Raw genomic sequence first — 23,615 nt, 5'->3', positions numbered from 1 at the left:
GTCCTGCGGGGCGGGGGGGCACAGATTTCAGGTGATTGGTAGAATGATTGGGGGGGCGGGGGGGGGGGGGGTGAATGAGGAAAAATGGTGTCTGGAATCTGCTGGCGCAGTTGGTGAACAACATAGAGCATGCAGTGCAGAAGGAGGCCATTCGGCCCATCGAGTCTGCACCAACCCACATAAGCCCTCACTTCCACCCTATCCCTGTTACCCAACAACCCCTCCTAACCTTTTTTGGACACTAAGGGCAATTTATCACGGCCAATCCATCTAATCTGCACATCTTTGGACACTAAGGGACAATTTAGCACGGCCAATCCACCTAACCTGCACATCTTTGGACGCTAAGGGACAATTTAGCACGGCCAATCCACCTAACCTGCACATCTTTGGGCGCTAAGGGGCAATTTAGCACGGCCAATCCACCTAACCTGTACATCTTTGGACACTAAGGGAAAATTTAGCACGCCCAATCCACCTAACCTGCACATCTTTGGACACTAAGGGACAATTTAGCACGCCCAAACCACCTAACCTGCACATCTTTGGACACTAAGGGGCAATTTATCACTGCCAATCCACCTAACCTGCACATCTTTGGACACTAAGGGGCAATTTATCACTGCCAATCCACCTAACCTGCACATCTTTGGACACTAAGGGGCAACTAAGGGGCTGGTTTAGCACAGTGGGCTAAACAACTGGCTTTTAATGCAGAACAAGGCCAGCAGCGTGGGTTCAATTCCCGAACAGGTGCCGGAATGTGGCAAGAAGGGGCTTTTCACAGTAACTTCATTGAAGCCTACTTGTGACAATAAGCGATTATTATTAATTTAGCGTGGCCAATCCACCTAACCCGCACATCTTTGGACGTGTGGGAGGAAACCGGAGCACCCGGAGGAAACCCCACGCAGACACTGGGGGAGAACGTGCAGACTCCGCACAGGCAGTGACCCAAGCCGGGAATCGAACCCGGGTTGCTGGCGCTGTGAGGCCGTGGTGCTGACCGCCGTGGCGCCTTAAGGGACCACAGAATCCCAAAGGACGGAGAATTCCGGCCTTTGTTTCCGACAGTGACCTCTTGGTGTTGTACCGAGGGAAGCCCACGAGCTGTTGTTCTTTCACTTGGGGGTCTCCAGCTCTGAGCTCCTCTCTGACGCTCATCGCCTTTTGGGACCATTAAACCAGGCCCAGAACGGGCAGGCGGGTCATAGGTCACAGACCAACTGGGTGCGGGCTTCATGGAGGTGGTGGCTGGGGAAGGGGGGGGTGGGGTCAATCAACCTTTGAATTCCTCGGGTTCTCAACCTCAAAAACATTCAGAGATTCTGCCTCAGCCGCCTCTCGGGGAAGGGAGTTCCAGAGACTCGCTGCCCTCTGAGGGAAAAAATTTCTCCCTGTCTCCGTTTTAAACGGGCCGCCCCCTTATTTTAAACAGTGAACCCCCCCCCCCCGTTCTTGATTCTCCGACAAGAGGAATCGAGTATAAAAATTGGCAAGACATGCTGCAGTTGTCCAGAACCTTGGTAAGGCCGCACTTGGAATATTGCGCACAATTCTGGTCGCCACGCTACCAGAAGGATGTGGAGGCTTTGGAGAGGGTGCAGAGGGGGTTTACCAGGATGTGGCCTGGTCTGGAGGGTGTTAGCTACGTGGAGGGGCTGAATAGACTCGGACTGTTTTCATCAGAAAGACAGAGGTTGAGGGGCGACCCGATAGAGGGCTACAAGATTATGAGGGGCATGGATAGAGTGGATGGGCCGGCACTCTTTCCCAGGGTGGAGGGGTCAGTCACCAGGGGGCAGAGGTTGAAGGTCAGTGGGGCAAAGTTTAGAGGAGATGTGCGAGGCAGGTTTTTTACGCAGAGGAGATTCTTCCAGGAGATTCCAAGCTCGTTATTCAGGAGAGTCAACAATCTATCCCACGTCCCCTCCAGGCTTGGCACCATTGGCGTCTGCTCATCGAGGTGAGCCTTGGGCCCCTTCAGACGCGCCTCGAGACTGGGGAAGGACCGAACCACAGAGGTCCCCCCCCCACCGTACCCCACGCTGAAAGGTAAACAGTAAGTTGCAATGAGGAAATGAGAAATTTGCAAGCGGATATGGCTGGGCGAGGCGAGTGGGCCAAAATGCGGCAGGTGGAGTTTAACGCGGATAGGCGCGAGGTGGGTCGGAAAAATGGAAAGGCAACTTATCATCTGAATGGAGAGAAAGTTCAGAGTGATCTGGGTGTCCTCGTGCAATGAACCTCATAAAAACGAGTGTGCAGGTGGCGAACGTTAATTCATTCGAACTTTGTGCAGAGTTCTGTGTGAAGCAGCATCTCGCTCCCAGTACAACCCGTGGCAGGGCCGGCTATTTCAGCCTCGGCTTTGGGCCAGCTCTCATATCGGTACGTAACCAGTCCCAGGCGGGTGCCCCCCCCCCCCCTCCTCTATCTGGGGAGCCCATGCTCCACAGGTCCCGCAGAAAGATCAATGATGGTTTCCCCGTGGGTTATGGCAACAGCTCAAGGGATCGAGTATATCAGTAGTGAAGCGTTGTCGCAACTGTACAAGGCATTGGTTAGTCCCCAGCCGGAGTAATGGGGACAGTTTTGGTCCCCTTATTTGAGGGGGGATGTAGTCGCATTGGAGGCAGAGGAGAAGAATGAGAGGAGGTCTAATTATGGTGTCTAAGATGATAAAAGGGATTGATAAAGTAGACTTGGAGCAGTTTTAGGATAAGGAGTGGAAGATTTAAAACAGGGATGAGGGGGAATTACTTCTCCCGAAGGGTCGTGAATCTGTGGAATTCGCTGCCCCAGAATTCGCCGGGTCAATTTGAGGAGGGGGATGGACAGATTATTAATTTGTGATGGGGTGAAGGGTTACGGAGAAGGGGCAGGACGGCGGAGTCAAGGCTGAGCGGAGATCGCCCACGATCGTATCGAATGGCGAAGCGGGCCCGCGGGGCCGAATGGCCCGCTCCCGCTCCGAATCCTCACATTTCGGCCGGGAGAAGGCCAGCCCTTACCTCCGCATCCCCGCTCGATGAGGCCGACGCGGTGCAGGGCGTCGGCGATCAGGTCCGGCAGCCGCCCGTTCAGGTCGATCGACGCCAGGCAGCCCTGGAAGCCCTCCCGAGACGCCACCAGCTTGGGCAGGTTGTTGAACATCCCCTTGCTGAGCCCGCCGACGTACAGCTCCCCTGGATGGTGGGAAGGGGGAAAAAAAGAGAGGAGGAGGAAAGGTGAAGGCGCGGCGTAAGCCAGTCGTACTCGGCCGCAATTGGGCGCCTCGGAAACAGGTGGCATGGCGATAACGCAGATACCGCCCATACTCAAAGACCAGCAATGCCCATCGGCTGTTTTCCCGTCCACAACAATAAGATTGACAATAACAGACATTGAGATTGTAATTGACAAGACATTAACACATAGCGGCCAGTTCGTGCACAGCAAGCTGCCACAGGCCAATGTGATCACGACCCAGATAACCAATCCGTAACTGATGTCGGGTGAACGCTCCAGGTCACCAGGGACCTACACATCCACTCGTCTTCAAAACAGAGGCCACAGGATTGCTTTCATCCATGACAGAGGTGAGATAGGGCCTCAGTTTAGTGTTCCATTAAAACAAAAGTATCAATAACAGTGCGGCACTCCCTCAGTACTGACCCTCTGACAGTGCAGCACTCCCTCAGTACTGACCCTCTGACAGTGCCCCACTTTCTCAGTACTGACCCTCTGACAGTGCAGCACTCCCTCAGTACAGACCCTTTGACAATGCGACACTCCCTCAGTACTGACCCTCTGACAGTGCAGCATTCCCTCAGTACTGACCCTCTGACAGTGCGGCACTCCCTCAGTACTGACCCTCCGACAGTGCAGCACTCCCTCAGTACTGACCCTCTGACAGTGCAGCACTCCATCAGTACTGACCCTCTGACAGTGCAGCACTCCCTCAGTACTGACCCTCCGACAGTGCAGCACTCCCTCAGTACTGACCCTCTGACAGTGCAGCACTCCCTCAGTACTGATCCTCTGACAGTGCAGCACTCCCTCAGTACTGACCCTCCGACAGTGCAGCACTCCCTCAGTACTGACCCTCTGACAGTGCAGCACTCCCTCAGTACTGACCCTCTGACCGTGCGGCACTCCCTCAGTACTGACCCTCTGACAGTGCAGCACTCCCTCAGTACTGACCCTCTGACAGTGCAGCACTCCCTCAGTACTGACCCTCTGACAGTGCAGCACTCCCTCAGTACTGACCCTCTGACAGTGCAGGGCTACCTCAGTACTGACCCTCTGACAGTGCGGCACTCCCTCAGTACAGACCCTCTGACAGTGCGGCACTCCCTCAGTACTGACCCTCTGACAGTGCAGCACTCCCTCAGTACTGACCCTCTGACAGTGCAGCACTCCCTCAGTACTGACCCTCTGACAGTGCAGCACTCCCTCAGTACTGACCCTCTGACAGTGCAGCACACCCTCAGTACTGACCCTCTGACAGTGTGGCACTCCCTCAGTACTGACCCTCTGACAGTGCGGCACTCCCTCAGTACTGACCCTCTGACAGTGCGGCACTCCCTCAGTACTGACCCTCTGACAGTGCAGCGCTCCCTCAGTACTGACCCTCTGACAGTGCAGCACACCCTCAGTACTGACCCTCTGACAGTGTGGCACTCCCTCAGTACTGACCCTCTGACAGTGCGGCACTCCCTCAGTACTGACCCTCTGACAGTGCAGCACACCCTCAGTACTGACCCTCTGACAGTGTGGCACTCCCTCAGTACTGACCCTCTGACAGTGCGGCACTCCCTCAGTACTGACCCTCTGACAGTGCGGCACTCCCTCAGTACTGACCCTCTGACAGTGCGGCACTCCCTCAGTACTGACCCTCTGTCAGTGCAGCGCTCCCTCAGTACTGACCCTCCAATAGCGCAGCACCAGCTGACTGCTGGCCCTGGGGGCACCATCCTGCGTTTCTTGCGGGGGTCACTGGAGCGGGGCTCGAACCCCCGAACCCGGCGACCCGGAGGCGGGAGAGAGCTGCCAACCGACCCACGGCTCCCACACAGTCAGCGCGGAGGAACATCTCTCCTTCGCCGAGCGGGCCCACGTTCCGAGTCACCTACTTGTTATTCTGGGCTTGCAGTCCCTCTAAGATCATAACTTAGATACAGATGAGAAAAGCCATTTCGACAATCCAAGTTCACCCACTCAGAAATAATCTACAATCTCGCCATTCGCAGGGCCCAATTGGCTCGTAAATGACTCAGAGCAGAGGTGTATGTGTGCTGCTCGCTCTCCAGAAACACTTCCACCTCACATCGATCTTCAATTCTTCACCAACCTCCCCCCCCCCCCCCCCCCCCCCCCTCCCCGGCTCTCACTGCAGTGATTTTGATTAAAGTGGTCTTGCTGATTTTCCCTGCCCTCACTTGCCTGCTGGCTTGCGACCTTGTGAGAACCCTGCTCTTGATTCGAACCGAGCCAGCTTCGCCGGGAACGAGGCACGTCCCTCGGGCCTCCTCCCCTGTCCCGTCCCAGGCTCGAGCAGGGTCACTGTTCCGGGCTCCAGCCACCCCCCCGCACCCAGCCGGCCTCTGAATTTAGGCTGGGCAGGGAAGCGGCCCGTGATTGACCAGTTCCCGGCCTAAACTGGGCCTAGGCCCAGGCTTCACCATAATGACCTTTATTAGTGTCACAGGTAGGCTCACACTAACACCGTGAAGTGAAGTGACGGTGAAAATCCCCCCGTCGCCACATTCCGGCGCCTGTTCGGGTGCACGGAGGGAGAATTCAGAATGTCCGATTCACCCGACAAGCACGTCTTTCGGGGACTTGTGGGAGGAAGCCGGAGCCCCCGGAGGAAACCGGAGAGAAGGTGCAGGCTCCGCGCAGACAGTGACTCAAGCCGGGAATCGAACCCGGGTCCCTGGGACTGTGAAGCAACAGTGCTAACCAACTAGCTACCGTGCCGCCCACGGCTGTCAAATTGAGGCGAGGCCGTAGGGGTCACGCGTGGCGAGGGTGGGGTGGGGGGGGGGGGGGGGGGGGGAGGTGGAGGAGGGTGTCTACGAGGATGATAACGGGTGCAACCCAATTCTTTTCCCCCATTATTCGATCGGGGGGATGTCCCGCTCGGGCCCATTTCGGAGAGGGGGGGGGGGGCAGTTAAGAGTCGACCACATTCGCTGTGTGTCTGTGTGTGTGGGGGGGGGGGGGGGGGGGGTCTGGAGTCACATGTAGGCCAGACCGGGGTAAGGACGGCAGATTCCCCCTTTCCTAAAAGGGGGGCGTTGGTGAACCGGATGGTTTTTTTTAACCACAGTGGTTTCGTGGCCATCATTATACTTCGAATTTTCCTGTTGAATTCAAAGTTCCCAATCTGTGGCGGGGTGGGATTCGAGACCACGTTCCGACACCCCCCACCCCCCCCCCCCCCCCCCCCCCCCACCCCCCACCCCCCCCCCGACCCTGGGCCTCTGGATTACTAGTCCGGTGCCAACTCCTCTCAGCCAAGCCCTCTCCTGGTCACATCTTGCAAACCTCCTGTCGGGCCCTTCCTCTAGGCTCCAAACCCGGCCGAAAAGGCAAGGCCCGGAATTGTCCACCGTGCCTCCAGCCGAGGCCCGGACAGGGGTATGAATGCCCAAGGGTCTCACGTGGCGTCTCTCCGATGACAAACACTGACAGGAGGCTGTCGATGGAGTCGCCTCCCCCCAACGTCCTCCGCTTTCCGGCTGAGCTGGGTCGCTTCTGGGGCTCCAACTGCAGCCTCCCCACCGCTCCCCCCCACCCCCCAGCCTCTGAACTCAGGCTGGGCGGGAAGCAGCCGAGAAGTGGTCAACAATTGGCCACTTAAAGGCCTCAACTGGGCCTTGCCCAGCCCAGCGTCAAACTGAGGGGATGTCGCCGGGACCAGTAACTGAGGAAGGCCTTTCTCAAGAAGAATGATATCGCTGTCGAAACATTAAGGACGGGATTCTCTGACCTCCGCCGGGTCGGAGAATCCCCGGTGGGAGGCGCGAATACCACCCCAACGTCCCGACGCCGCCTGTTGTATTCTCCGCCATTGTTTTTCAGGTGGGGGCGGGATTCCCACCGCCTGGGTTGGGGGGCCATTGTCAGTGCCGCCCCCGCCCCCCCTCCCCCCACCCCCCCCCCGCCCCCCCTCCCCCCACCCCCCCCGGCGATTCTCCAGGCCCCGATGGGCCGAGCGGCCGTCCATACTTGGCCAGTCCCGCCGGCGTGAATCATTCACCTCACGCACCGGCAGGACCTGGCAGGTGAGTATGTGTGGGCGGTTCTTGGGGGGGTGGGGGGGCGTTGAAGCCGGAGTGGTTGGCGCTGGTTTCGCCGCTGGCGTGGGGACTTAGTCTCTCCGGTGGTACTGCCATGTTTCCAGCACTTTCTGAACATCGATCTATATCTATACATACATGGTTGTTGCCTGGTGGTGTAGGCCGGAACTGAAGCCTTTCGCCCCAGTGGCCACAGCTCCCAGCTCCCAAACCCCGGCTCCGTCGTCCGACTTGCCCCGCTGTGCTGCCAAGGAGGCAGGGCGAGAAGCACGTCCTCTGGGATTAATGGGCAGTGATTTCGGAGACGGCTGGGAGTTAATTTCCCCCCGTGCTGGCTGCGGCGAGCTCTTGGCTCCTGTCAGAAGGCCGAGCAAAGCTAAATCTTTGGGGAGGGCGGTTCCTGCTTTCCCCCCCCCCCCCCTTTGATGTCTGGCGCCTTGTTTGGGAGTGGCCCCAACAAGGGCAAATGACGACCATTGTCTAACCCATTCATATATTCATTCACGGGATTGTGGGCGTCGATGGGCCAGGCCCAGCATTTATCGCCCATCCCTAACTTCCCCTCGGGAAGGTGGTGGGTCAGCCGCCATCTTGAACCAGCCGCAGTCCCGTGGGGTGTAGGTACACCCACCGTGCTGTTAGGGAGGGAGTTCCCAGGATTTTGACCCCAGCCACAGTGAAGGAACGGCCGATATATTTCCCAGTCGGGATGGCGAGCGGCTCGGAGGGGGGGATCTTGCAGGCGGGGGTGTTCCCCGTGCGTCTGCTGCTGCCCTCGTCCTTCTAGACGGTAGAGGTGGCGGGTTTGGAAGGTGCTGTCGAAGGAGCGAGTGGCCGCGGGGCGTCTTGTAGACGGTGCGCACGGCTGCCGCTGTGCGTCGGGGGGGGGGGGGGGGGGTGAATGTTTGTGGATCGGGTGCCGATCAACTCTGATTGGGCCTACTCCTGGAGGCTCCCTCGAACAACCCTGCCCTGACTCTCGAGACATTGGCCCATCCTCCGGATGTCACTATCCAATGGGAATGGGGAGCAGCGTCTCTGTAAGAGGGCTGGCTTTTAACTCTGACGTTGAGCTGACACAACATCGCCGCCCTATTCAATGTTTCCGTGGCAACCAAACTGGAGGCAGGGACGGAGAAACACAATTATTTAACCGGCTCACGTTTCTTCCCCCCCCCCCCCCCCAGGCTTTGCACACAGTGGTTTGAGCAGGTGGGGAAAACGGGAAAAAAAGATTGCTATTCATTTGGGACCCTTCCACATTCTTTGGCACCTGGACCCAGAGAACGTTGATTCTCGGCCTATAAGCCTTTGCCATCTGTGACAACAGGCGAGACGTTGAGGGTCAGCACCTCGACGCCAACGCTCACGGCAACACGCCTTGCGCATCAACTGTAACCCCGAACCGTTTCCCACCAAAACAGGTTCGCTGTTATTCCCTCGGGCGAGCAAATCACCACGGTGTCACCCACCCCGCCGCCCGCCCCTTTACGCCACCCCGTCACGCGCCAGCACGGACCACCTGAATGATGCGCCACCAGCAGGGAGGGGAGTCACGAGGCCTCCTGGGCCACAGCAAGGCAGGGTGGGAAACGCAAGCCGCGCAGTCGCCCTCTTTCCCTGGGTGAGTAACGGCCCTCGCCGCCAGTTTGCCTCCTTGGCGCATACGCCGCCACTTTCCCCCCACTCGTTCCGGCGTGGGGCCCTGGGCATCGCTGGCACCCTCGACCCCTTACCCCTTCTGCTGGGGGAAACCGCCTGTGGAAACCACGCCCTGGGTTACCATCGGCGGCCTGGTCAGCACTTCATCTTTCACGGGATGTGAGGGCGCCGCTGGGGCGGGCCCGGCATTTGATGCCCATCCCTAATTGCCCCCCTTGAACTGAGCGTCTCGCTCGGCCCATATCAGTCGGGGGGGGGGGGGGGGGGTGGTTAAGAGCCGACCACATTGCTGTGTGTGTGTGTGTGTATGTGTGTGTGTGTGGGGGGGGGGGTCTGCAGTCACAGGTTGGCCAGACCGGGGTAAGGACGGCAGATTTCCCCCGTTTCCCCTGACGTTAGTGAACCAGATGTGTTTTTTTTTTACGACAATCGGTGATCGTTGTCACGGTCGCCGTTACCCAGTCTAAGTAGTAATGCCAGATTTTATTAATTGGATTCAAACTCCACCAACTGACGGGGTGGGATTCGAACCTGTGTCCCCCCCCCCCCACCTCCCCCGGGACACTAACCTGGCAGTCTCCGGATTACGAGCCCAACGACCGTGGCCCACTAGGCCCCGATCTCTCCTCGCCCTGACGGGTACCGAGGCGCCAAGCCTCCGGCCTACCGTTGCTGGGCGCAGGAGCCCGCAACCGGGTTAATTCGCGAGTTCAACCTTGTGGGGGAGGCGTTTTTGGAGCGGGGGGGGGGGGGGGGGGGGGTCAAGGAGGGGAGGGGAGAGGGGATGGGCGGGGGGGGGGGGGGGGGCAATTGTTCAGGAGTGCTCTGGGCGGAGGGACAATGGCGGTCGGTCTCCGTTTGCGGCCTGACCGTGGGACGGGCCCTGATGACGGGGATTTATGGAGCCCTGGGCGCCTGTCTGGGCTGCCCATTGATTCTCGCAGTTCTGCCAGGCCCGTCCGCGATTAGTTCCAATTACAGGCAGGGAACAATTCATTACACTCGCTCGCACGTCTTGTAATTAGTGCTTATCTAATTACAGACGTTCTGCAGAGGGGTTCCTGCTGAAACGTCAATTCAATTAATCAGGCAGAATAATATCGCCGGGGTTCCGCTAACGGGGCTCACGCTGGCCACGCTGCCAGGGTGAACTATCGCCCCCCCCCCCCCCTCCCACCCCCCCCGCACCCCGGCAACATGGGGCAGCTTTACTGGAACCCCATCTGGTTCGCTAATCCTCCGCCCTCACCCACCTCCTCTCTCCTCCTTGTCATTCACGGGATGCAGGGCATCCCTGGCAAGGCCGGCATTGCTTCCCTCATTGCCCTCCCTCGGCCGAATGGCTCGCTGGGCCCAATTCAGAGAGGAGTTGGAGGGGGGGGGGGGGTGTTCTGGAGCCACGGGCGTAGGCTGGACCGGGGTAAGGAAGGGAGATTTCCACCCCCCCCCCCCCCCCCCAAACCGGATGGCGTTCCCACCACAATCGACGGCGGGTATGACGGCCATCGTTTAGACTTTGTGACGGGGTTCAGGTTTCACCATCTGCTGGGGTGAGGTTTGAACCCGTGTCCCCTTTCAACCCCCCCCCCCCCCCCACCCCACTGATAGGCATTAACACAACGCCGTTGCCTTCCCTTCACCCCTGGATTAGCCTGCGCCCAATCCGGATGAGGGCGATCAGTGCTCACCCAAAGCACCCCGCCCCCAATGCTCTCATCCCACCCGCCCCGTCTCCCCACCCTGCCGACGTCCATCGCTTCGCCATCGGCCTTTACCTGACGGAGGAGGGTGGGCTGGGAGTTTGCGGGGGGGGTGGGGGGGGTGGCAGTGAATTCCCTCTGAAATTCCCTCCCTTATCTTCCCTCCCTCCCTCCTTCTTCTCCGTCACAGAGCCACAGCATCGAAACCCCCACCAGGACCCAAGGGGGTGTAATGTTCTTGTCGGAGGGCCTGATTTATTACAAGAACACCTGTAGCCGAAGCTACGAACGATTTATTAACTGTGAGTCAACGACAGATGCATAACAGTACGATCGTGCACAAGCAACCTCTCTCTTCAGCTTCCTCCAGCCAGTCTGTGATCACCTGACTCTAACATTCACTTATACACTAGTGAGACTCCTAGGGGTCAGTCGGTGAATTGCAACACAACCATGATATCAGGGCAGTGGAGATCTTCATTGACCTCCCCTGGGATCGCGGAGTACGAGCTCCCCAGGTAAGGGAGAGGGGGTTGAGAGGTCGGAGGCCACCCACCTGGGGCTGGTTACGAGCGGAGGTTAAAGGCAGGCCCAGATCAAGGCCTGGTGAGTTCGGCCCTCCCCGCTAGACTCGCACTGGGACTGGGACACTGCGCTATGCGGTCCACTGTAAGTACTGGTAAACAAATCGCTCTTGCGTTTGCCGGCGCGACGTGACAGGCGGCGCCGCCACGGGGCGGAACGTGGCACTTCGGCCCGTTCGTGACGGGGCCTGCTCCTCTGAGACGCCCCTCGAGAGCCGGCCTCGTTGGCCGAGGCCTTCGGGTCACCCGTCCCTCATGTCCCCACTCAGGAGGGAGGCATCCTCCTGCCGACGGTCCGGGGGGGGGGGGGGGGGATGTTTAATTCTGCTCCCCAGGACGCCACACAAACGGCGTGCTGCTATGACAGCACGTACAAGACTGGAAGCAAAAAATCTTATGATGCACATCGGCGCGTTATAACCGAGGTATTTTATGAGATACCGGAGCATAAAGGGACCTTGCAGGGAGAGGCTTTATCAAACATAGTGATACCCGCCCCAAGGTGCCCCTGCATCATCATCTCCCCTGCATAAAGACTGTCCAATTACCCGCTCAATTCTTGGCAGGCAGTACAAAGGGACTCATTAAAAGGCTCCTCGCTATCAAAGACAAGCCCTCTGCCGCCCTGCCGAGCCACACCATCCCTCAGTCTCGTACTCCAACACTCACTTCTCAGCACTTCGGAGCCCCTGTATCCTCGGGGGAGCTTCCAGGCCTTGCTGGGAATAGTGACGTACGCAGAGACACACACGCACACACACACAAGGACTCGCTCTCTCAGTCCATCTTATTCTCGCACATTCTCTCACTCTCTGTCACAATCTGACTTTCTCTCGCTCATTCTCGCTCTCTCTCGCACACTTTCCCTCACACATTCTCACTCTCCTCACACATTCTCTCTCTCACACATTCTCACTCTCTCACACATTCTCACTCTCTCACACATTCTCACTCTCTCTCACATATTCTCGCTCTCTCTCTCTCACATTCTCACTCCGTCACATTGTCGCTCTCTCACACATTCTCGCTCTCACACATTCTCGCTCTCTCTCACATATTCTCGCTCTCTCACACATTCTCACTCTCCTCACACATTCTCGCTCTCTCTCACACATTCTCACTCTCCTCACACATTCTCGCTCTCTCTCACACATTCTCACTCTCACACATTCTCACTCACTCACACATTCTCGCTCTCTCACACATTCTCGCTCTCTCACACACATTCTCACTTTCTCCCTCACACATTCTCGCTCTCTCTCTCACACATTCTCGCTCTCTCTCACACATTCTCGCTCCCTCACACACATTCTCGCTCTCTCTCACACATTCTCACTCTCATACATTCTCGCTCTCTCTCATACATTCTCGCTCTCTCTCTCACATTCTCGCTCCCTCACACACATTCTCGCTCTCTCTCACACATTCTCGCTCTCTCACACATTCTCGCTCTCTCACACACATTCTCACTTTCTCCCTCACACATTCTCGCTCTCTCTCTCACACATTCTCGCTCTCTCTCACACATTCTCGCTCCCTCACACACATTCTCGCTCTCTCTCACACATTCTTACTCTCATACATTCTCGCTCTCTCTCATACATTCTCGCTATCTCTCTCACATTCTCGCTCTCTCTCACACATTCTCACTCTCTCTCACATTCTCGCTCTCTCTCATACATTCTCGCTCTCTCTCACACATTCTCACTCTCTCTCACACATTCTTACTCTCTCACACATTCTCACTCTCTCTCACATTCTCGCTCTCTCTCACACATTCTCGCTCCCTCACACACATTCTCGTTCTCTCTCACACATTCTCACTCTCATACATTCTCGCTCTCTCTCATACATTCTCGCTCTCTCTCACACATTCTCGCTCTCTCCCACACAATCTCGCTCTCTCACATTCTCGCTCTCTCTCACACATTCTCGCTCTCTCACACATTCTCGCTCTCTCTCACACATTCTCACTCTCCTCACACATTCTCGCTCTCTATCTCACACATTCTCACTCTCATACATTCTCGCTCTCTCTCTCACACATTCTCGCTCTCTCTCACACATTCTCACTCTCCTCACACATTCTCGCTCTCTCTCTCACACATTCTCACTCTCCTCACACATTCTCGCTCTCCCTCTCACACATTCTCACTCTCTCTCACACATTCTCGCGCTCTCACACATTCTCGCTCTCTCACACATTCTCACTCTCTCACACATTCTCGCTCTCTCTCATACATTCTCGCTCTCTCTCACACATTCTCACTCTCTCTCACATTCTCGCTCTCTCTCATACATTCTCGCTCTCTCTTACACATTCTCACTCTCTCTCACACATTCTTACTCTCTCACACATTCTCGCTCTCTCACACATTCTCACTTTCTCCCTCACACATTCTCGCTCTCTCTCACACATTCTCGCTCTCTCTCTCACACATTCTCACTCTCTCTCACACATTCTCGCTCCCTCACACACATTCTCGCTCTCTCTCACACATTCTCGCTCTCTCCCACACATTCTCGCTCTCTCACACATTCTCACTCCCTCTCACACATTCTCGCTCTCTCTCACACATTCTCGCTCTCACTCACACATTCTCGCTCTCTCTCTCACACATTCTCACTCTCTCACACATTCTCACTCACTCACACATTCTCGCTCTCTCACACACATTCTCGCTCTCTCTCACACATTCTCGCTCTCTCACACATTCTCGCTCTCTCTCACACATTCTCACTCTCCTCACACATTCTCGCTCTCTCTCTCACACATTCTCACTCTCCTCACACATTCTCGCTCTCTCTCACACATTCTCGCTCTCTCTCACACATTCTCGCTCTCTCCCACACATTCTCGCTCTCTCACACATTCTCGCTCTCTCCCACACATTCTCGCTGTCTCACACATTCTCGCTCTCTCACATTCTCGCTCTCTCTCTCACACATTCTCGCTCTCTCTCTCACACATTCTCGCTCCCTCACACACATTCTCGCTCTCTCTCACACATTCTCGCTCTCTCCCACACATTCTCGCTCTCTCACATTCTCGCTCTCTCTCACACATTCTCACTCTCATACATTCTCGCTCTCTCTCATACATTCTCGCTATCTCTCTCACATTCTCGCTCTCTCTCACACATTCTCACTCTCCTCACACATTCTCTCTCTCACACATTCTCACTCTCTCACATTCTCGCTCTCTCACATTCTCGCTCTCTCTCACACATTCTCACTCTCATACATTCTCGCTCTCTCTCATACATTCTCGCTATCTCTCTCACATTCTTACTCTCTCACACATTCTCGCTCTCTCACACATTCTCGCTCTCTCACACATTCTCGCTCTCTCTCTCACATTCTCACTTTCTCCCTCACACATTCTCGCTCTCTCTCTCACACATTCTCGCTCTCTCTCTCACACATTCTCGCTCTCTCTCACACATTCTCGCTCCCTCACACACATTCTCGCTCTCTCTCACACATTCTCGCTCTCTCTCACACATTCTCGCTCTCTCCCACACATTCTCGCTCTCTCACATTCTCGCTCACTCTCACACATTCTCACTCTCATACATTCTCGCTCTCTCTCACACATTCTCGCTCTCTCACACATTCTCGCTCTCTCTCACACATTCTCGCTCTCACACATTCTCGCTCTCTCTCTCACACATTCTCGCTATCTCTCACACATTCTCGCTCTCTCTCTCACACATTCTCGCTCTCTCACACATTCTCGCTCCCTCACACACATTCTCGCTCTCTCTCACACATTCTCGCTCTCTCTCACACATTCTCACTCTCTCTCACACATTCTGACTTTCTCTCACATATTCTCGCTCTCTGTCACATTTTCACTCCCTCTCACACATTCTCACTCACTCACACATTCTCGCTCTCTCTCACACATTCTCACTCACTCACACATTCTCGCTCTCTCTCACACATTCTCGCTCTCTCACACACATTCTCGCTCTCACACATTCTCACTCTCTCACACATTCTCACTCTCTCTCACACATTCTGACTCTCTCTCACACATTCTCACTCTCTCTCACACATTCTCGCTCTCTCTCACACATTCTCACTCACTCACACATTCTCGCTCTCTCTCACACATTCTCGCTCTCTCTCACACATTCTCGCTCTCTCTCACACATTCTCACTCTCTCTCACATTCTCACTCACTCACACATTCTCGCTCTCTCTCACATTCTCACTCTCTCACACATTCTCGCTCTCTCTCACATTCTCACTCTCACACATTCGCACTCTCTCTCTCACACATTCTCGCTCTCTCTCACACATTCTCACTCTCTCTCACACATTCTCACTCACTCACACATTCTCGCTCTCTCTCACATTCTCGCTCTCTCACACATTCTGACTTTCTCTCACATAGTCTCGCTCTCTCTGTAACATTTTCACTCCCTCTCACACATTCTCACTCTCACACATTCTCGCTCTCTCTCACACATTCTCGCTCTCTCACACATTCTGACTTTCTCTCACATATTCTCGCTCTCTCTGTAACATTTTCACTCCCTCTCACACATTCTCACTCTCACACATTCTCACTCTCTCTCACACATTCTCACTCTCTCACACATTCTCGCTAACTCTCACACATTCTCACTCTCTCACACATTCTCACTCTCTCACACATTCTCACTCTCTCTCACACATTCTCACTCTCTCACACATTCTCGCTCTCTCTCACACATTCTCGCTCTCTCTCACACATTCTCACTCTCTCTCTCACACATTCTCGCTCTCACACACATTCTCGCTCTCTCACACATTCTCACTCTCTCTCACACATTCTCACTCTCTCTCACATATTCTCACTCTCTCACACATTCTCACTCTCACACATTCTCACTCTCTCTCACACATTCTCACTCTCTCTCACATATTCTCACTCTCTCACACATTCCCGCTCTCTCTCACACATTGTCGCTCTCTCTCACACATTCTCACTCTCTCTCACACATTCTGACTTTCTCTCACATATTCTCGCTCTCTGTCACATTTTCACTCCCTCTCACACATTCTCACTCACTCACACATTCTCGCTCTCTCTCACACATTCTCACTCACTCACACATTCTCACTCCCTCTCACACATTCTCGCTCTCTCACACACATTCTCGCTCTCACACATTCTCACTCTCTCACACATTCTCGCTATCTCTCACACATTCTCACTCTCTCTCACACATTCTCACTCTCTCTCACACATTCTCACTCTCTCTCACACATTCTCGCTCTCTCTCACACATTCTCGCTCTCTCACACATTCTCGCTCTCTCTCACACATTCTCGCTCTCTCTCACACATTCTCGCTCTCTCTCACACATTCTCCCTCTCTCTCACATTCTCACTCACTCACACATTCTCGCTCTCTCTCACATTCTCACTCTCTCACACATTCTCGCTCTCTCTCACATTCTCACTCTCTCACACATTCTCACTCTCTCTCACACATTCTCGCTCTCTCTCACACATTCTCACTCTCTCTCACACATTCTCACTCACTCACACATTCTCGCTCTCTCTCACATTCTCGCTCTCTCACACATTCTGACTTTCTCTCACATATTCTCGCTCTCTCTGTAACATTTTCACTCCCTCTCACACATTCTCACTCTCACACATTCTCACTCTCTCACACATTCTCGCTCTCTCACACATTCTCACTCTCTCACACATTCTCGCTCTCTGTCACACATTCTCACACTCTCTCACATTCTCGCTCTCTCACACATTCTGACTTTCTCTCACATATTCTCGCTCTCTCTGTAACATTTTCACTCCCTCTCACACATTCTCACTCTCACACATTCTCACTCTCTCACACATTCTCGCTCTCTGTCACACATTCTCACTCTCTCACACATTCTCGCTAACTCTCACACATTCTCACTCTCTCACACATTCTCACTCTCTCTCACACATTCTCACTCTCTCTCACACATTCTCACTCTCTCACACATTCTCGCTCTCTCTCACACATTCTCGCTCTCTCTCACACATTCTCACTCTCTCTCTCACACATTCTCGCTCTCACACACATTCTGACTTTCTCTCACATATTCTCGCTCTCTGTCACATTCTCACTCCCTCTCACACATTCTCGCTCTCACACATTCTCACTCTCTCTCACACATTCTCACTCTCTCACACATTCGCACTCTCTCACACATTCTCGCTATCTCTCACATTCTGACTTTCTCTCACATATTCTCGCTCTCTCTGTCACATTTTCACTCTCTCTCACACATTCTCACTCCCTCTCACACATTCTCGCTCTCTGTCACACATTCTCACTCTCTCTCACACATTCTCACTCTCTCACACATTCTCACTCTCTCACACATTCTCACTCTCACGTTCTCGCTCTCTCTCTCACACATTCTCGCTCTCTCACACATTCTCACTCCCTCTCACACATTCTCGCTCTCTCTCACACATTCTCGCTCTCCCTCACACATTCTCACTCTCACGTTCTCGCTCTCTCTCACACATTCTCGCTCTCTCACACACATTCTCGCTCTCTCTCACACATTCTCACTCTCTCTCACACATTCTCCCTCTCTCGTGAACTCCCACCCTCTCACTCATTCTCACACTCTCACACATTCACACTTTCTCGCACACAATCTCGCCCTCACTCACATTCTCACTCTCTCACATGTTCTCGCTCTCCCTCACGCACATTCTCGCCCTCACTCACGCGACCTCACTCGCACACATTCTCTCTCCCTCTCGCGCATTCTCACACTCTCGCGCACACTCTGTCACTCAGTCTTGCACATTCTCTCTCTCTCCCATGCATTGTCCCTCTCTCTCTCTCTCTCTCTCTCTGTCAATGGCACGTTCCCTCACTCAGAGCTTCCAAGGTCCTGTTCTTTGCACAGGGCACTCTGGAAATGCAGGTTCGCTGAGACTAGATCCTTCGCAGTGCCGTGGGACGAAAGCGATGACATTTAATGAAGCTGGTAAACTCGGTTCCTATTGAGCAGCTTGTGGGTTAAGTGGCCAAGAAGTATTCAAATGGCCTTTGAGATCCAAAGACAGCCACCCTGCTGTTTTTCATTCTCTCTGGGCCTAACTGTGTCTCAGGCAAGGGGGCGGTTGGCATTTGGCAAGCTGCCTGGTATTAATGCTTCGCCCTGCGGGGTCCGTGTGGTTCAATCGACATGGGGAATGGGAGGAGGGGGGTGGCACAGGGATGGGGCACAGCGGCAGACAAACCTGCCCGGCAACACGTTGGCACAAACTGGCACGGCGGTTACCCGTCTGCCTGGTAGTGCCGCTCCACCCCCTGGGTTCTGTGACGCATTCCGCAGTTGAAAAGCTGGATTCACTCCAGCTGATTTCCAGCCGATTGCAAATCCACCAGGAGAGAAGGAACGCTGTCCAGGGTCCTGAACCGTGATTATTCTGCTTGTCCCTCCTACAATCCTGCTTACCCCTCGATCACTCTCTCCAGAGCAAGCCTTTTATCTCTATCTCTCTCTCCCTCTCCCTCTGTCTCTTTCTCTCTCTCTCTCTCCCTCCCTCCCTCTGTCTCTTTCTCTCTCTCTCTCTCCCTCCCTCCCTCTGTCTCTTTCTCTCTCTCTCTGTTCAGGCTGCAGGGTAGCACAAGAGACTAGCACCGTGGCTTCACAGCGCCAGGGTCCCAGGTTCGATTCCCGGCTTGGGTCACTGTCTGTGCGGAGTCTGCACGTTCTCCCCCCCGTGTCTGCGTGGGTTTCCTCCGGGTGCTCCGGTTTCCTCCCACAGTCCAAAGACGTGCAGGTTAGGTGGATTGGCCGTGCTAAATTGCCCCTTAGTGTCCAAAGATGTGCAGGTTGGGTGGATTGGCCGTGCTAAATTGCCCCTTAGTGTCCAAAGATGTGCAGGTTGGGTGGATTGGCCGTGCTAAATTGCCCCTTAGTGTCCAAAGTTGCGCAGGTTGGGTGGATTGGCCGTGCTAAATTGCCCCTTAGTGTCCAAAGACGCGCAGGTTAGGTGGATTGGCCGTGCTAAACTGTCCCTCAGTGTCCAAAAAGGTGAGGTGGGGTTACTGGGTGACGGGGCTCGGGTCGGTGCAGACTCGATGGGCCGAATGGCCTCCTTCTGTTCTGTCCATTCTATGATTCTTTCTCTCACATTCCGTCTCTCCTAGGTTTGTGGTCGCTCTCTCTCTCTCTCTCTTGTTCAATCTCTGCCAGCCGCGTCCCCCCCCTCTCTCTCTCTCTGTCTCTCTCTCACACACACGCCCCTGCACGGTGTATAAATCCACAGCTGCCGACCCGGAGCAGAGATTTAAAGGCCAGGGAATGAGGGAGTTGTCTGCGCTGATGGTCTGACTGCCCTTCCCCATCTCCGTGCTGGGGGGCGAATGGCTCATCCTTCAATCTGATGGTGAAGGAGGGGGTCACTGTGGCACGCAAGGTGGAGACAGCTGGAGATGGATCACGGGGGGGGGGGGGGGGGGAGAGGGGGCAGAGGAATCTCTCCGCGTGTTCCTGCTTCCTCGTCTGCCATTCCTCAGATTTCCCCTCCAGCTCTCTCTTCCTTCACCGTCCGCCGAACAAGGCTCGTTATTTCTTGCAGACTCCTGGCCACCCGCCTTTATTTAGAAATGGGTCCTCCTCGGGCCCCCCCCCCCCCCCCCCCCACTCCCCCCCCCCCCCCCCCCCCCCCCCCCCCCCCCCCTTACAGGTTTCCTGACGGCCCAGGGGTCGAGCGCTGCCCAGGGAGGGCGAATGGTGCCCGGGTCTCAGGGGATGGGCTGCACCCAGTCGCCCGTCGTCTTCGCCAAGAGTGGAGACGCCCTTTCACCTGCGGCGTGGTGCGATGGGAGGGGGCAAGGCTCCGTTTCCTCCGGAGGGTGCTCCTCAACACCCCCCCCCCCCCCCGCCCCACCACAGCCTTTTTGCAGTGTGCACTCAGGTGAGCGAATTACAGCCCTCAGTCCACACCCCTCACCTGCAGAGCAGAGAGGCACGCGAGGGAAGAGAGTGGTGGAGAAGCGGGGGTGCGGGAGGGGGGTGCGGGAGGGGGGGGGGGGGGGACAGTGTGGCAGCAAGGAAGGTCTGCGGAAGGAGTGTGAGAGGGAGAGAGGGCCAGAGAGAGCAGGATAGAGAGAGAAAAAGTGAGAGACAGTGAGATGGCGAGAGAGAGAGAGTGAGAGAGAGTGACATGGTGAGAGAGAGAGGGAGAGACGGTGAGAGTGTGAGAGTGTGAGGGCGAGAGTGAGAGAGAGTGACATGGTGAGAGAGAGAGGGAGAGATGGTGAGAGACGGAGAGAGGGTGAGAGAGTGAGTGAGAGTGTGAGAGTGAGAGAGTGTGAGGGAGAGCATGAGAGGGAGAGAGCGAGAGAGATTGAGAGCGAGACAGACAGTGAGAGAGTGAGAGTGAGAGAGAGAGAGAGAGAGAGTGTGAGTGAGAGTGAGTGAGAGTGAGAGGGTGAGAGAGATTGAGAGCGAGACAGACAGTGAGAGAGAGTGAGAGAGAGAGAGAGACACAGAGAGCGTGAGAGAGTGACAGTGAGAGGGTGAGAGAGTGTGAGGGAGAGAGTGAGAGGGAGAGAGCGAGAGAGATTGAGAGCGAGACAGACAGTGAGAGAGAGTGAGAGTGAATGAGAGAGAGAGAGAGACACAGAGAAAGTGTGAGAGAGTGAGAGTGAGAGGGTGAGAGAGAGAGGGAGAGATGGTGAGAGACGGAGAGAGGGTGAGAGAGAGAGAGATAGTGAGGGTGAGAGTGAGAGAGAGTGAGAGAGAGAGCGAGTGAGAGTGAGTGAGAGTGTGAGAGTGAGAGAGTGTGAGGGAGAGAGTGAGAGGGAGAGAGCGAGAGAGAGAGAGAGAGACAGAGAGAGTGTGAGAGAGTGAGAGTGTGAGAGAGTGAGAGCGTAAGAGAGTGAGAGTGAGAGAGTGAGCGAATGAGAGTGTGAGAGTGAGAGAGTGTGAGGGAGAGTGAGAGGGAGAGAGCGAGAGAGAGAGAGAGAGACAGAGAGAGTGTAAGAGAGTGAGAGTGTGAGAGAGTGAGAGAGTAAGAGAGTGAGAGTGAGAGAGTGAGTGAGAGAGACAGGGAGAGGTCTTTTTCAGGATAGCAGCCGGTGACTAGTGGTGTGCCTCAGGGGTCGGTGCTGGGATTACAGTTTTTCACAACATACATTAACGATCTGGAAGAAGGAACTGAAGGCACTGTTGCTAAGTTTACAGATGATACAAAGATCTGTGGAGAGACAGGTAGTATTGAGGAAACAGGGTGGCTGCAGAAGGACTTGGACAGGCTAGGAGAGTGGGCAATGAAGTGGCAGATGGAATACAAAGTGGAAAGGTGTGAGGTTATGCACTTTGGAAGGAGGAATTGAGGCAGAGACTATTTTCTAAATGGGGAAATGCTTCGGAAATCAGAAGCACAAATTACTTGGGAGTCCTTGTTCACGATTCTCTTAAGGTTAATGTGCAGGTTCAGTCGGCAGTTAGGACGGCAAACGCAATGTTAGCATTCATGTCGAGAGGGCCAGAATACAAGAGCAGGGATGTACTTCTGAGGCTGTATAAGGCTCTGGTCAGACCCCATTTGGAGTATTGTGAACAGTTTTGGGCCCCGTATCTAAGGAAGGATGTGCTGGCCTTGGAAAGGGTCCAGAGGAGGTTCACAAGAATGATCCCTGGGAATGAAGAGCTTGTCGTATGAGGAACGGTTGAGGACTCCGGGTCTGTGCTCGTTGGGGTTTAGAAGGATGAGGGGGGTTCTTATTGAAACGTACAGGATACTGCGAGGCCTGGGATAGAGTGGACGTGGAGAGGATGTTTCCACTTGTGGGAAAAACTAGAACCAGAGACAATCTCAGACTGAAGGGACGATCCTTTAGAACAGAGATGAGGAGGAATTTCTTCAGCCAGAGGGTGGTGAATCTGTGGAACTCTTTGCCGCAGAAGGCTGTGGAGGCCAAATCACTGAGTGTCTTTAAGACAGAGATAGATAGGTTCTTGATCAATAAGGGGATCAGGGGCTATGGGGAGAAGGCAGGAGAATGGGGATGAGAAAAATATCAGCCATGATTGAATGGCGGAGAAGACTTGATGGGCCGAGTGGCCTAATTCTGCTCCTGTGTCTCATGGTCTTATGAGAGTGAGAGAGAGGGAGAGAGAGTCAGAGGGAGAGAGAGTGAGAGGGAGAGAGAGAGCAAGAGAGAGTGCGTGAGAGGTAGAGAGAGAGAGAGGGAGAGGGAGAGAGAGTGAGAGAGAGTGAGAGGGAGAGAGAGTGAGTGAGAGAGAGTTAGAGGGAGAGAGAGTGAGAGGGAGAGAGAGAGAGCAAGAGAGAGTGCGTGAGAGGTAGAGAGAGAGAGGGAGAGGGAGAGAGAGTGAGAGAGAGTGAGAGGGCGAGAGAGTGAGTGAGAGAGAGTTAGAGGGAGAGAGAGTGAGAGGGAGAGAGAGTGAGAGGGAGAGTGAATGAGAGGGAGAGAGAGTGAGAGGGAGAGAGTGAGAGGGAGAGGGAGTGAGAGAGAGAGAGAGTGAGAGGGAGTGAGAGTGAGAGGGAGTGAGAGGGAGAGGGAGTGAGAGGGAGAGAGAGGGAGAGGGAGTGAGAGGGAGAGTGCGTGAGAGGGAGAGAGAGTGAGAGGGAGTGAGAGGGAGAGTGCGTGAGAGAGAGAGAGTGAGAGGGAAAGAGAGTGAGAGGGAGAGAGAGTGAGAGGGAGAGAGAGTGAGAGGGAGAGAGAGTGAGAGGGAGTGAGAGGGAGTGAGAGGGAGAGTGCGTGAGAGGGAGAGATAGTGCGTGATGTCTTGTTATGCTCTTGGCGTAGCATAAGCGGCTTCCTTGTGGTGCACTTGACAAAGGAAGGTTCAGACGTGGAGAAAACCTCAACACGTTTATTGAACTATTTACTCCTACTCGGGTTCGCCACTACTGTTAATCCTTCTATAGCTACTCAGACTGACGAGCCAGTCTGCTACAATCCACGTGGTGGGTGTGATGTTCAATCAACCCTGTGTCTGTACTCACTGAGTGTCTCCACTGGAAAGTGGAAGGTCATGTGTGCTGTGTCCTTTATATATGGGTTGGTGTAATGCCCCCCTGTGGTAGTGTCACCTCTGTGTGTATCGTGAATGCCCATTGGTCGTGTCCTATCTTACAGATGCATATCACCACATGTGAGAGAGAGAGAGAGGGGGGGAGAGAGAGTGAGTGAGAGAGAGAGAGAGAGAGGGGGAGAGAGAGAGAGAGAGAAAAGCAGGAAAGAGAGGGAGAGAGAGAGTGAGAGTGTGAGTGAGAGAGAGATAGAGTGAGAGTGAGAGGGTAAGAGAGAGGGGGGAGAGAGAGAGAAAAAGCAGGGAAGAGAGGGAGAGAGAGAGCAGGAGAGAGAGAGCTGGAGAGGGAGA

General features: G+C 54.8%; 1 protein-coding gene across 1 annotated transcript in view; it reads right to left on the bottom strand.

Moving 5' to 3' along the window:
• LOC119958830 (neurexin-2-like) overlaps nucleotides 1–23,615 on the bottom strand; it is a 691,929-nt gene that overhangs the window by 305,050 nt on the left and 363,264 nt on the right. The window contains exon 7 of the mRNA XM_038787333.1: nucleotides 3,015–3,188. Coding sequence (XP_038643261.1) covers nucleotides 3,015–3,188 — 174 coding nt within the window. The remainder of the gene's footprint in view (nucleotides 1–3,014; nucleotides 3,189–23,615) is intronic.

Source organism: Scyliorhinus canicula, chromosome 31, assembly GCF_902713615.1.
Source record: "Scyliorhinus canicula chromosome 31, sScyCan1.1, whole genome shotgun sequence".
Taxonomy (NCBI): Eukaryota; Metazoa; Chordata; class Chondrichthyes; order Carcharhiniformes; family Scyliorhinidae; genus Scyliorhinus; species Scyliorhinus canicula.
The sequence above is the reverse complement of the archived record's forward strand: the minus strand, read 5'-3'. Positions and strand labels throughout refer to the sequence as shown.